The 11,309-nt window shown below is 47.3% G+C and overlaps 6 protein-coding genes across 6 annotated transcripts; 3 read left to right on the plus strand and 3 right to left on the minus strand.

The window, feature by feature from the left end:
• Positions 1-11: 11 nt before the first annotated feature.
• FOXG_03780 (uncharacterized protein) lies at positions 12-2,025 on the minus strand. Its single transcript, XM_018381630.1, has one exon. The coding sequence runs from the start codon at positions 1,628-1,630 to the stop codon at positions 527-529; it is 1,104 nt and encodes a 367-aa protein (XP_018238173.1). The 5' UTR covers positions 1,631-2,025; the 3' UTR covers positions 12-526.
• Positions 2,026-2,581: 556 nt separating this feature from the next.
• FOXG_03781 (uncharacterized protein) lies at positions 2,582-4,189 on the plus strand (the record flags this gene model as incomplete). Its single annotated transcript, XM_018381631.1, has 3 exons — positions 2,582-3,034; positions 3,083-3,265; positions 3,325-4,189. The coding sequence occupies 3 exons, from the start codon at positions 2,582-2,584 to the stop codon at positions 4,135-4,137; spliced, it is 1,449 nt and encodes a 482-aa protein (XP_018238174.1). The 3' UTR covers positions 4,138-4,189.
• Positions 4,190-4,504: 315 nt separating this feature from the next.
• On the plus strand, positions 4,505-6,135 carry FOXG_03782 (uncharacterized protein; the record flags this gene model as incomplete). Its single annotated transcript, XM_018381632.1, has 6 exons — positions 4,505-4,718; positions 4,771-5,028; positions 5,079-5,282; positions 5,342-5,432; positions 5,482-5,852; positions 5,903-6,135. 6 exons carry the CDS (start codon positions 4,505-4,507, stop codon positions 6,133-6,135), a joined length of 1,371 nt encoding a protein of 456 aa, XP_018238175.1.
• Positions 6,136-6,490: 355 nt separating this feature from the next.
• FOXG_03783 (uncharacterized protein) lies at positions 6,491-7,972 on the plus strand. The gene has a single exon (XM_018381633.1). The coding sequence runs from the start codon at positions 6,636-6,638 to the stop codon at positions 7,887-7,889; it is 1,254 nt and encodes a 417-aa protein (XP_018238176.1). The 5' UTR covers positions 6,491-6,635; the 3' UTR covers positions 7,890-7,972.
• On the minus strand, positions 7,966-9,087 carry FOXG_03784 (uncharacterized protein). The gene is made up of 3 exons (XM_018381634.1): positions 8,512-9,087; positions 8,150-8,464; positions 7,966-8,100 (listed from the first exon to the last, which is right to left on the minus strand). Exons 1-3 carry the CDS (start codon positions 9,025-9,027, stop codon positions 8,059-8,061), a joined length of 873 nt encoding a protein of 290 aa, XP_018238177.1. The 5' UTR covers positions 9,028-9,087; the 3' UTR covers positions 7,966-8,058.
• Positions 9,088-9,387: 300 nt separating this feature from the next.
• Positions 9,388-10,814, minus strand: FOXG_03785 (uncharacterized protein). The gene is made up of 3 exons (XM_018381635.1): positions 9,994-10,814; positions 9,827-9,948; positions 9,388-9,778 (listed from the first exon to the last, which is right to left on the minus strand). Exons 1-3 carry the CDS (start codon positions 10,658-10,660, stop codon positions 9,677-9,679), a joined length of 891 nt encoding a protein of 296 aa, XP_018238178.1. The 5' UTR covers positions 10,661-10,814; the 3' UTR covers positions 9,388-9,676.
• Between the last annotated feature and the right edge of the window lie 495 nt (positions 10,815-11,309).

Consider the following 11,309-nt stretch of genomic DNA (forward strand, 5'->3'; position numbering starts at 1 on the left):
TAATTATCATACGAGTTCCAAGAATATTCTACGGCCAGAGTCTGGTGGAACGTTTATGAATTGTGATACACTACCGGTCAAGTTTCAACTGTTCATTCGGACCGAGGTGCAACAACGAACCGTTACAAGGCCGTGGCGGTGAGTACTTCAATTCTCTTCGGTAGTTACTATCGTGACCTTGTATGGACACTGTGAAAGATTGGACAAGCCTTGGCTGGCCACGTAAGGCTTCTGTGCCCAAGAAATGTCCAGGTCCATGGATTATTACACGAACACCAGTTCCCTTTTCAACCACAAGTGGTTATCGTGGTGAGGACGGTCCTGAGAGTTTGTGTCTGCTCAGCAGGGCTGTCCGTTGATATTTCAGCACAAGGAGGTGAATAGAGTTTGGTTGCGTATTCTGTCCCTAACGGGGCGGTAAGTTTAACAGATACGCTTCCTAGTATCCATCCTTTATACCATGGTTAGATGGCGAGAGCTGTAAGCGCATCTCCATGAGTCTGCATTTCAAGGCAATAGCTTGTAATTAACTAGACTTCTGCTTCATGCTCTCTCGATATTTCAACATCCATCTCGCCGACTGCGCCACAACCGCATCGTGATCGGAAACAGGATTGAAGCTCAATCTCTTTCTAGCCTTTTCGATGCTGTGAGTATGCGTGTAGACGCAATACTCTAGTGAGACTCTTCGTAGCTCAACAGGCGGCTTAGCCGTGTTAAGAGTGAGTATCCAGAATGTCCACTCCGCTAAAAAGACTGCTACTATCATCACCCAGGCAGGCAGCACAATCACGTCCTTGAAGACATCTTCACCTCTGGCTGTTTTCCAGATAACTCCCGTGTGATGCCAGAACGGTACTGGAGCTCCATCGGAGACATTGAAAGCTTCTCCATCAACTTTGCCGGATGCACGACTTGGGTCCAGGAGAGCTTTTGCAGCGAGAACATGTGCTATCGCATTGTTCTCCCCAGATACGACTTCCATGAGATTCTTCCCATCTCCGATCTGCACGAGCTTCTTGTTCTTGCACATATCGAGAACCTCAACCATGCCTTGGACATGTCTTTCTCCATAAGCGTGACCGGGTCGTAGAGTGACCGTACGTAGTCTTGGGCCATTGGCTCCCCGAACTAGATTATCGCCAATTGCTTTTGTCCGATTGTACTCATTCGACTTGTCGTTGGGTGACCAAAGAGGATATGTCTCATCAGCATTTGTATGAGGCGGATTGGCGTACGCGTCAACACTAGAGGTGAAGACAAAGGCCTGAACAGCATCGCATTCAGACGCAACCGTAAGCAGGGCCTCAGTGCCCTTGACATTTGTCGCGTAAAATTCGCGCTCTCTGCTCATGGGCAATGCTGCGATCGGAGAAGCACAGTGAAAAATGACACTAGGTCGAATGTCATTCACTACTCCTCGCACAAATTCACCATCAGAGATATCCCCCTTGAAATACGAGGCGTTGTCGTGCCGGTTTCTGGATACATCCCGGTCCAGCACGTAGACCTCGCCGCTTTCGTCATCTTGGAGAAGTTGTCGTACGAGATGGTACCCGAGAAAACCGCAACCACCAACAACGAGGCTGGAGCTGATGATAGGTGTCGAGACCTTTCTTATGTCAGACATTACTCAGATTCTGTTGGTGGAAGTGGTAGCTTGGAGAGAGAAGGGTGCTGTTTTCTGGGTTGGGAGATCATTTTGAGTGGCTGCGTGGTTACCCCGACGCATCCGTTGTTACATCGATCTCCGACGGATCTGAGACATCCGACGGATATGCAAATAACTATGTGCCAATTCGTCTCTGCATAAAAAATATGTCATTTGCCACGTCGTTCGTTGCTTCTGCTCTCTTGCTCTAGAATCTCTCCAATCGCCGCCTCCCGTTCCTCGAGTAATGAAACTGGACTAGCCAACTTGCAAACGCCAACATCATATGAGACACACTACTGTTGCGATTGGTCTGTTGATAAACAAGCACAACTGGAACGGTAACGCCAAAATGCACTCGACACCAGGCTCTGAGGGTCGGTTCTTGCTTCTCTTCTCTCGACATTGGCCATACCCCACGTAAGCTCTCTGTGTTTCGTTCAAAAGTTGATCCGAGGACATTCACGAGCCACTTTACCTTGAGCATTGATTCGCCGGTTCGTTTGGGCCATCTCCACACTATTACATTAGGCCTAGTGCGCGATCCTTCCAGCAGGGATCGGAATGACATCTAAACGACAGGGCCGCTTATCCAACTCATTCATCCTGTCATCTGCAAATTCTTGCATCCCTACACAAAACCTCGTATGGGCATCTTGAGCTGATATGACAAGAGTGAAGCCTGGGCAACGCCAGAGGGCTAGAACTGCCAAAGTGAAAACCGGATGCGGCACTTGCAAGTGAGTGCATTATCAATGGCTTGTAAACGAGGTGACTAACCATTACGAACTGCAGGAGTACGTCATGTCTTCTACTTTCCATTGGCGTGAACTGCAGTCCTAACTGGAGTAGTCCGCAGAGTTAAATGTGACGAAGCTCGTCCAGCCTGTACAAGATGTATATCCTTTACATAGCTCGACACATGGATCAATGACTGACTGGCTAACTGCAGGTACATCTACTGGCCGGAAATGCGACGGTTATCAAACCAGCACAGCTAGCCCCCCGGCTGCATCTTCACCATCAACCGTTTCCTCCCCAACCTCCGTCATCTCCACATATACTACTCAACCCGAGGCGCAATCATTCCAGTTCTTCGTCGAGAAGACCCTAGTCAACTTCCAGACCTTCTTTGAAGATGACTTATGGAATAGAAGGGTTCTTCAAGTAGCTCAGTCAACAGATTGCATAAGACATGCTGTCGTTGCCTTGGCTTATTACCATCAGCTCTATCTTACTCATGAACAGTGGCGAAGTCTTGAGTCTGTATCTGCACTGAAGCATTACAACCTTGCCATAAGGGAGCTTCTTAACCCATCACCTGATACTTCGTCACAGGGCCATATCCTTGTCCTGTCATGTTTGATTTTCATCTGCATTGAGGTAACTTGTTTCCCTCATACTTCTTGGTTTATGTTAACCCATGTCAAGCTTCTTCATGGCAAGACGGACTCGGCTATTAGTCTCTTCAGATACGGCTGCCGGATGATCCATCAGTTCAGAAAGACTTTCTCGACCAACAGAGGCCACGGTTCTCATACCAAGTCTGACGTCGAAGCGACCTTCAATCTTGCTGATGCCTGCTTCAGACGTATTGCGGTCCAACTTCTTATGGTGTGTCTTCACCATATGTACTTGCGTAGCTTTTACAATTTTCACTAACTTCTCCACAGCTCATGGGTGACGTTGATGCCGGCCTTTGGTCCTCATACTACGAAACTTTCAGCAATACACTTCCGCCTCCTGAAACTTCATTTTCATCCCTTTCTGATGCAAGAGAAGCCATACTGGAGCTTCTTGTTGAACAGGCCAGCCCTGGTTTGAAGGGAAAGCCAATCTACGAAACAATCTCACATGCTTCAAAGGTCGAGCAGTGGGGCCAGTCATTTGATAACCTTTTGACTGAGCTTGGGAATAGTGGCAAATCGTTCAGTGCCGGTGACAAACGGGCAATCGCCCTGCTGCAGCTTCATCGAAAGTACCTGGAAATCAACGTCGCGAAGTACCTGCACGGCCAAGGCGACCCATGCTTTTGGGATCGTTTCACCGCTGAGTTTGACGAGATTGTCAACTACGCCGCCACAGCAGCCGGACTTGACAATAACTACACTCAAAGAAACTGGGCCAACGATTCTCCCTCAGAGGCATATTTCCACGTCGATCTCGGGTATACATCAGTCTTAGTTTCAGTCATCGCACGATGCCGTGATCCATCCGTTCGAAGAAGAGCCATTGCAGTCATGCTAGCAGAGCGTGTACAAGAAGGGGTATTCAATGGATCTCAGTCAGCCAGAGTAGGGGCAAGAGTGATGGAACTTGAAGAGGCCAGGAGTGGAAGGGAGGTTAAGTGTAGTGGTGATATACCTGAGGAGGCGAGAGTAAGGACCATTCGTGTGCATTTGTTGGGGCCTGAAAATAAGAAGGTGAAGATGGTGTATGGTTTTGACAAGGGATATTGGGAAGAGGTAAGGGAGATGGCTGAGTAGACGCATGAATAAAGCTAAAGTTCATCATATGAATGCGCACAGACTACAGGGCTATATTGTTCTAAGCCTCCATCGCATTGTGCCCAAACGAACTGACCAACCAGAGCATAGCATGATTTTAGGATGGGGATTACGCCAGAGCTTAACGACACCAACCAAACCTCGAATATTGACCTTAGCACTGCAAGAAACGACGATCTTTCTATTCAGTTGCAGAGGGATTGATCGAAGGATTTGTTTCATCGTTAGTTCTGTTCATCACAGGATCCTATGAGTCTACGCCGCGTTGGCCACCTGCGCTCAGCACTGAGTTTGACATATAAAATACCTGGAGTTCCCTCTGTGCTGTTCTTTTTATGATTCCTACATGTCTAACTCATCACAAACCCTCGAGATGCGATCTGTATTCCTTACTGCGCTCCCATTGGGTGCGTTTCCCATTCTTATCTTGCCATGCTCGGCGACCTTTGAAGCATCTGGTCATGGACATATCGAGTATCCCATAAGGCACATTCCGCGATCAGTCAGCTCCTTCGGTGAAGTCTTCATCAACAACGAGAAATGGCTCTACACAGTCGAGAGTAGGCCCAGCCCGAACCTGCTGCCGTTATTATATGTATTAACCGAAGTTAGTCGCTATTGGAAACCCACCACAAAAGACATTAGTCCAAGTCGATACTGGTTCAAGCGACCTCTGGGTCAACGCAAACTGTTCCTCGGCCCCGGCTGAATTCGGTCAGCAAGAGTTATGTGAGGAAGTCCCCCGGTTTGACCATAGGCTATCGAACTCTAGTAAGGGCCCCCTTGGCTTGAAGCTGTTGGGATATGGGTCTGGCGATGAGCTTAATGGTGCTTTGGTGGACATTTATCAAGATACAGTGACTATCGGAGGTAAGTCAAGACAAGCCAAATAGGGAATGGCACTGACTTCTCCTGCATAGACATCAAGGTTAGGAACCAGATGTTCGGCGTCGCTTCCAATAGCCGAGGTTTGCCGATTGGTATCATGGGTCTTGGTCCAGGTTTCAACGGTTCATTCGCTGTCAACGAATCACATCCTCTTCTTTTAGACTCTATGGCGATTCAAGGAGCTATCACTAGCAGAGTCTATAGTCTCGCACTTGGTACCGCCGATGACAAGCAAGGTCTGTACACTATGCCGCCAGCAAGGTTTGTATCCATTTACTGACACTTGCACGTGCAGGCTCTCTAATCTTTGGTGGTCTTGACAAAGGCAGGTTTTTTGGAACCTTGTACAAGACTCCAATCGTGAAGAGTCGAGACGGCGGTTCGAGGTGATTATATCACAGCCCTATTCACTGTATAATGAACTGACGTTTGAAGGCTCACAATCAACATCTCCTCCATTGGTGCCGACGCAGGTAACGGTAGCACCAAGGCCTATCCTCTGAAAGACACCAACTTCCACTTAGATAGCGGCCACACCTTCTCCAAACTCAACAAAGAACTCGCCGAGCAAATCTTCCGAGATGTTGGTGCCGAGCTTGATAGGGAGCTAGGGTTCTACATGGTCGACTGCAAACTCCGAGATCATGCAGGGGGGCTCGTTCTTAACTTCGGAGAAAATACAACCATCACTGTTCCGCTTCGGGAGCTCATATACACAGCTCAAGGGCTCTGCGCAGTTGGAGTTGAGCCTGTTGAGGAGGGTAAACAGCAGATCCTTGGGGATAGCTTCTTGAGAGCTGCTTATGGTGAGTTCTTGCAGATAATATCGGAGAAAAATTTTAACAATGGCCTCTAGTTGTATTCGACTTTGATAACAAGAATGTGCATATTGCTCAGGCTGCCAACTGTACTTCGGAGATCGTGGCCATCGGAGCAGGAAGCGATGCTGTTCCCTCTGTAACCGGCAACTGTCAAGCTCCGGGTTTTGGTACAGGGAAAGTTTCTGCTGCGGCTCATTGTTTTCCAAGTGGGATTCTAGGTAGCCTAGTTCTAGCTTCAGCCGCAATTGCTATGTTGTCGGCCCTGTAGGGGAGTTCAAGATGGGTGCTAAGTCGTGATGAAGTGCGTACCTGAAGTTCAAGCTCTCTTAGCAGAGTATAGATCTTTCGGTGGTGATGTTGCTAGCTGGAAGACAAGACAAAGGCGTCCCATTGAACCGGAGGTTGTCAAATGGCTTGAGAATAATTATCGCCTGCAGGGGAATAGATGCGAGTACGAAAATAAGCACAGTTGTGGCTTGTGCGATCACTGATGTCCAATCAAAAGTGTCAATGGATGATTCATCGTGAAATGATCCATTTCCGGTTAGTTCAGATCTCGCCAAGGTCAATCAGAGATCAACCAGCCTATTAGATTTCTCCTTTAGAATCACTCAACTGCAGCTCGAGAGTCATAGATAATGAGGCTATCCTCGAAAAAGAAGTCGACTCATCTCGATTCACCCACTTCAGTATTATAATAACTGCATCAAACCCGCCATTCTCTTCAAGTCCATCACCATTCACCTCCATTCTCTCAAGACCTAACACATGAGCCGAACATCAACTCTCCGACCGACTTCTACATTTACAACAATGGGCAAATTCACAATCCCCAAGTGCGCTACAGGCCTGCGCGAAATCGAGCCTTCACTACTAGATCTCCGCCCCGACTCTGAAATCATCGCTCAACTCCAAACATACCAACCCATCACCTCGGAGAAGAATGTCTGGGCAGTCTGGGACAAAGGCTTTTACGCAATGTACCCCAGCCATCAACGGACAGTGATCAACTGGGTCAGACGCCTCGGTCCTTCATGGACCGTCCGTCTAGTAGATTTCGTCGAAGACTCGCCTAACAACATTTTCAAGTTTGTTGGCAAAGAGTGGTTTCCGGAAGCCTTTGTCAATAAAACCATGGATGGGGTGCACACCCCTCAACATGCCGCGGATCTTGCTCGCCTTCCCCTTATTTATGAACATGGCGGAGTTTGGATGGATGTTAGCAATATGCTCCATATTCATCTTGATACGCTGTTCTGGGATCACATTGCATCGCCTGATACGCCTTATGAAATGACTGCATGGGTCATTACAGGCCAAATCAGAGCCAAATGGGGCGACTTTGGCAACTTCATGTTCGCTGCTCGCAAGAACTGCGAGTTTATCAAGAACTGGCACGAGGGTTACAAAGAGCTATGGAAGGGCCGAACGAATGTCGATGGATTTCACAAGCATCCTCTCATTGCTGAGATCGGTCTCGCTGAAGGTCTTGCAAATCCTGAGGATGAGAATCAGATCTACTTTATGACAGACTATGTCTCACAAATGGTCATCGGTGACCGTACTCGCAACCTTGTCGATGTTACCACCGGCTTCAACGGCCGTGAGTTCTGGGAGAACAAAGTCTTCATGGTGGAAGGCATCGAAAACGGTATTCTCGGTGCTCTCAAGACAAACCTAGACGGTCAGAAGCAAGCCGACTATTTCCTCACACGACTTGACGAGCCTGACCTCGACAAGAGAAGTGAAGCTGAAGCCTTCATGGTGGAAATGCTCGAGAAGAGTCACATGTACAAGATGTATCACAACTCAATGGGCGATCGTCCAGCTTTGGGCGATCTCGTCAAGAAGAAGGAGAATCACGATATCACATACCGTCCTGGGACTTTTGGAGAGTTGTACAGATATGGAACTGTGCATTGGGAACCAACCAGGGAGGTTATGAGATTGGAGCCACAGAGAAATGGCGATGAAATGATATACGGTACACCTACGAAAACTGCTGCTCAAGTTAAGAATTAGAAGGCTACAGAGAGGTATAGAGGCCCATGCATGGACGGGTTAGATACGGCGTATTATAATAAAACGATTCTATGTTTCCAAACCTTACTTTCGAGTTATACTTTGTGATACTTTTATAGCTATATATACATACTTTCTAGTTACTATACATACCCATATCTCTAATCTTTCACCAAACTTTCAGTTTTCGGGCAGGTGCAGTTTTCCATATCTAGTTTGCCGTCAGATTCCAATAACAAAAACACCAGAAAGGAACTTACATAGATTTCTATCCCAATTGCATTAGTAAGAAAACCGAGCCAACCTCCAACAGCATATCCGACTCTCAAAGCAGCCGTTATACCTGGCAAATCATTCAGATCCCAATTCGTCGTCACAAGCGCTTCTTGCAACAGATTCTCGCCCGAAACATAAGCTGCACAACTTGGATATGGGTTCTGCCTCGTTCCGGGGAAACTTTCGTGTAGGTACTCAATAACTGCGCATGGCAAACTCATAGTCATCGATCTGGAACGTTGGCCTATAATATGAGCCAGAGAGATGAGGATCACTCTCATTGTAATTATTGATGTTGCCTTTACACGTGAGTAGCTTTTCAGTCTTTAGCTGGCGGAAGGCTCACCCAGAACCAGGCCCTCAGCATCCAAACACGATGCTTCTCAATCTCTTTGTTCTTGATACTGACATAACCCTTGACCGTTGCAGTAGTAACCAGCGTCGCAAGAGTCCATGTCCCAATCCTATTCGAGAATATCCCACCCATAGCCTTACTCTCGATAATCAATGCGGCAACCGTTCCCAATGCTGAGAGGACCAGGACTACATATCCATTCACGTGATGGAACCTGATATACTTCGGTCTTCGAAGAGCCGGTATGAACTGGAAACATACAAGAGCCCCTGCGGGTAGGAACGTCGCCAGATGTAACAGCATGCCAGAGCGCATAAGGCCTGGCTTCTGAAATACATAACATTCTCCCGGTACAGACGACGGATCTCCCTCTTTGCAGAAGAAACCATCAATGTCCATCAGGCGAATCTGAAGAGTTGAGAAGAGAAAGAGGATGCCGCCGAAGATGCAGAATAGGACGAAGGACGTCGTGTTAGTGAAGCCAAGACGGCTTTTGAGGGCGGCCATTTTCGCGGCACGACAATTGACACTTCACTGAAATCTCGTTGAAGTCTACCTATTCATACGAGAAACGAAAAGAATTGATGTTTGTGGTGGGCTGGTGCTTACGTGTGTTTTATATCCCGGAGGAGATTTGATGCTATACTCTTTCTGGTCCTGAAGGATTCACCCGCTTGATTCTGACCTATTATATCGAGTCAATCGCGAGGATGAACAGGGGTTCACGGCACTCAGTGTCTAGTTAGATACGGTCTTATTGGTTGGTAATGGACAGTCGCAATTCCGCGCGTCTGCGTGAGTTATCATGCTGTGCCGGTGGTTTCTCTATTCGGATGAGGTGTCTTTCACATGTACAGCAGTAACAAATAGTAGATAGTATTCCCCCTGTATAAAAGTAATAGCCATAGTCATAGACCCTAGGTCCCAATTGGCAATCATAGAACATGCAATTGCGTTGAAGTTATGTCAAGGACCCAGTTGAAGCAGCAGCTCAGATGTGTTATTTGCAATTGAGACTTGTGGCTGAGAGCTTTTATCACCACAGAGAACTTAGAAGCAGCCCAGTTTGATCCAAACCCCTAAGAACATACCTATCTCGCTTCGCTGTCCTCTTCAAGCTATTCGGGCAGCTCACGAACACTCTGTCGCTTTACCTTCAGCTTTCAGCTTTCGCGCCTATGTCTGCCAGCCTGACTGCCTCCTGAGCGGCTTTCCCAAAGTCTGCCTCAACGTGGATATTCAAGGTGGCATCTTTGAGCTAGAACTGTTTCAGCAACTATCCACAACATGCACGTGAAGTACTCACCAGCTTGAGTCCAGCCTCTGAGTTTGTTCCCTGTAATCTGACTACCATGGGAACTTTCAAGGGACCAAGCTCGCTTGCTGCTGCTATGATGGACTCTGCGATCATATCGCATCTTGTGATTCCTACTACTGTCAGTTCATACTCAATACTTTAAGGAACAAACTTACCGCCGTAGATATTGACTAGAATCACCTTGACTCGCATATCAGACATGATGATCTTGAAAGCCTGCAGCATCGTCTCCTTGGTCGCTTGACCCCCAGCATCAAGAAAATTCGCACTCGAACCACCATACAGACTAATCGCATCATTCGTAGCCATCGCAAGTCCCGCACCATTAACCACGTTCCCAATATTTCCATCCATATGAACATACACCAGCCCATGCTTTTCCGCTCGCAATTCCTCTGGGATCTCCTGTTTCTTATCCCTCAAGAAAAAGAGCTTTCGCTGCCGCTCCCGAGCTGCGTCGTCAAAGAAGAAATCCGAGTTGTTGCACATAAACTTTCCATCTTTAAGAAACAAAAGATCTGTTTCCAGATTAAGCGCGTCCTTCTCCCGAAAGATACTGAAAAGGCGTCGGATGACTTCTCTCAAGCTATCCCTTGAGTCCTTGCCCAGGTGAAAACTCTGCGCTATGTCGGAAAGTAGCTCCTCAGTGATACCGGTACTCAGGCTGAACTCGAACACTTCCTGAAACGCACGCTCGTATAGAGCATTGGGAAGGCCCTGGGGGTCCTTAGTATCTCGAATCTTGATTATCGGTCGATATCTCTCTCGATCAACAGCCATAGTGAGACGCCACTTCTCTTCATGTTCCACAAACTTTTCCATATAGAGCGGGATTGTCAGATCCCTATGGTCTTTCTGTCCGGTAGTCTCTCTGATATAGCGCAGTAACACTTTTATTCTATCTTTTCCCCATGTTTCGTGTGTTATTTCCGAGAACTTTCGTTTACCACGGAGGGTTTGAGGCTTTAGAAGTGCGTGAGGGTTTTCAGAGTGGGAGTTAGCATGATGAACCAAACGAGTTGTCTGTCTCGTAGCTTACTTCCTCCTACACGTTGCATCATAACCTGTCCAGCTCGCTTTGATCTAACGAGCTGACCCATTGGAATAGGTATTCCTTTCTAAATAAAACTCCGTAAGCTCTCCGCATTGAAATTTAATAGTTGAAGCCTCGACTTACTTGTTTCATGAGCTTCTGTGACTGATATTCGTGTATATGGAGACATCTTATCTGAGTCTGTCATTCTGTTAGCAAGTGAGCGTGACTTTGGGTGACGAGCAGTACATTAAACGTGTTCGAGAACAAAGAAACATTTTGTAGTTCGGATCTAGTTCTAAGAGCCATGGCGTTCCAGTAAGAGAGGCTTCTATGAAAATTAACAAACACCACAATTTCACAATTTGATGATCTTGAAGAACGTTGCCAAGGCGATCAACGAGGGGTACTGATACATGCCTGAGTCACGTGTCGTCG

Source organism: Fusarium oxysporum, chromosome 4, assembly GCF_000149955.1.
Source record: "Fusarium oxysporum f. sp. lycopersici 4287 chromosome 4, whole genome shotgun sequence".
In the NCBI taxonomy this organism is placed as follows: domain Eukaryota; kingdom Fungi; phylum Ascomycota; class Sordariomycetes; order Hypocreales; family Nectriaceae; genus Fusarium; species Fusarium oxysporum.

Excerpts from the sequence above, each read along its gene's own strand:
- FOXG_03785 (XM_018381635.1), bottom strand. The coding sequence starts at position 10,660 with ATGGAAAAGTTTGTGGAACATGAAGAGAAGTGGCGTCTCACTATGGCT. Across the intron at positions 9,949-9,993 it reads TCTAGTCAATATCTACGGCG|GAATCACAAGATGCGATATG; the intron begins GTAAGTTTGTTC and ends TGACAGTAGTAG. Across the intron at positions 9,779-9,826 it reads CAGAGGCTGGACTCAAGCTG|CTCAAAGATGCCACCTTGAA; the intron begins GTGAGTACTTCA and ends AAACAGTTCTAG.
- FOXG_03783 (XM_018381633.1), top strand. The coding sequence starts at position 6,636 with ATGAGCCGAACATCAACTCTCCGACCGACTTCTACATTTACAACAATG.
- FOXG_03784 (XM_018381634.1), bottom strand. The coding sequence starts at position 9,027 with ATGGCCGCCCTCAAAAGCCGTCTTGGCTTCACTAACACGACGTCCTTC. Across the intron at positions 8,465-8,511 it reads TGCTGAGGGCCTGGTTCTGG|GCAACATCAATAATTACAAT; the intron begins GTGAGCCTTCCG and ends TCACGTGTAAAG. Across the intron at positions 8,101-8,149 it reads CAATTGGGATAGAAATCTAT|ATATGGAAAACTGCACCTGC; the intron begins GTAAGTTCCTTT and ends ACGGCAAACTAG.
- FOXG_03780 (XM_018381630.1), bottom strand. The coding sequence starts at position 1,630 with ATGTCTGACATAAGAAAGGTCTCGACACCTATCATCAGCTCCAGCCTC.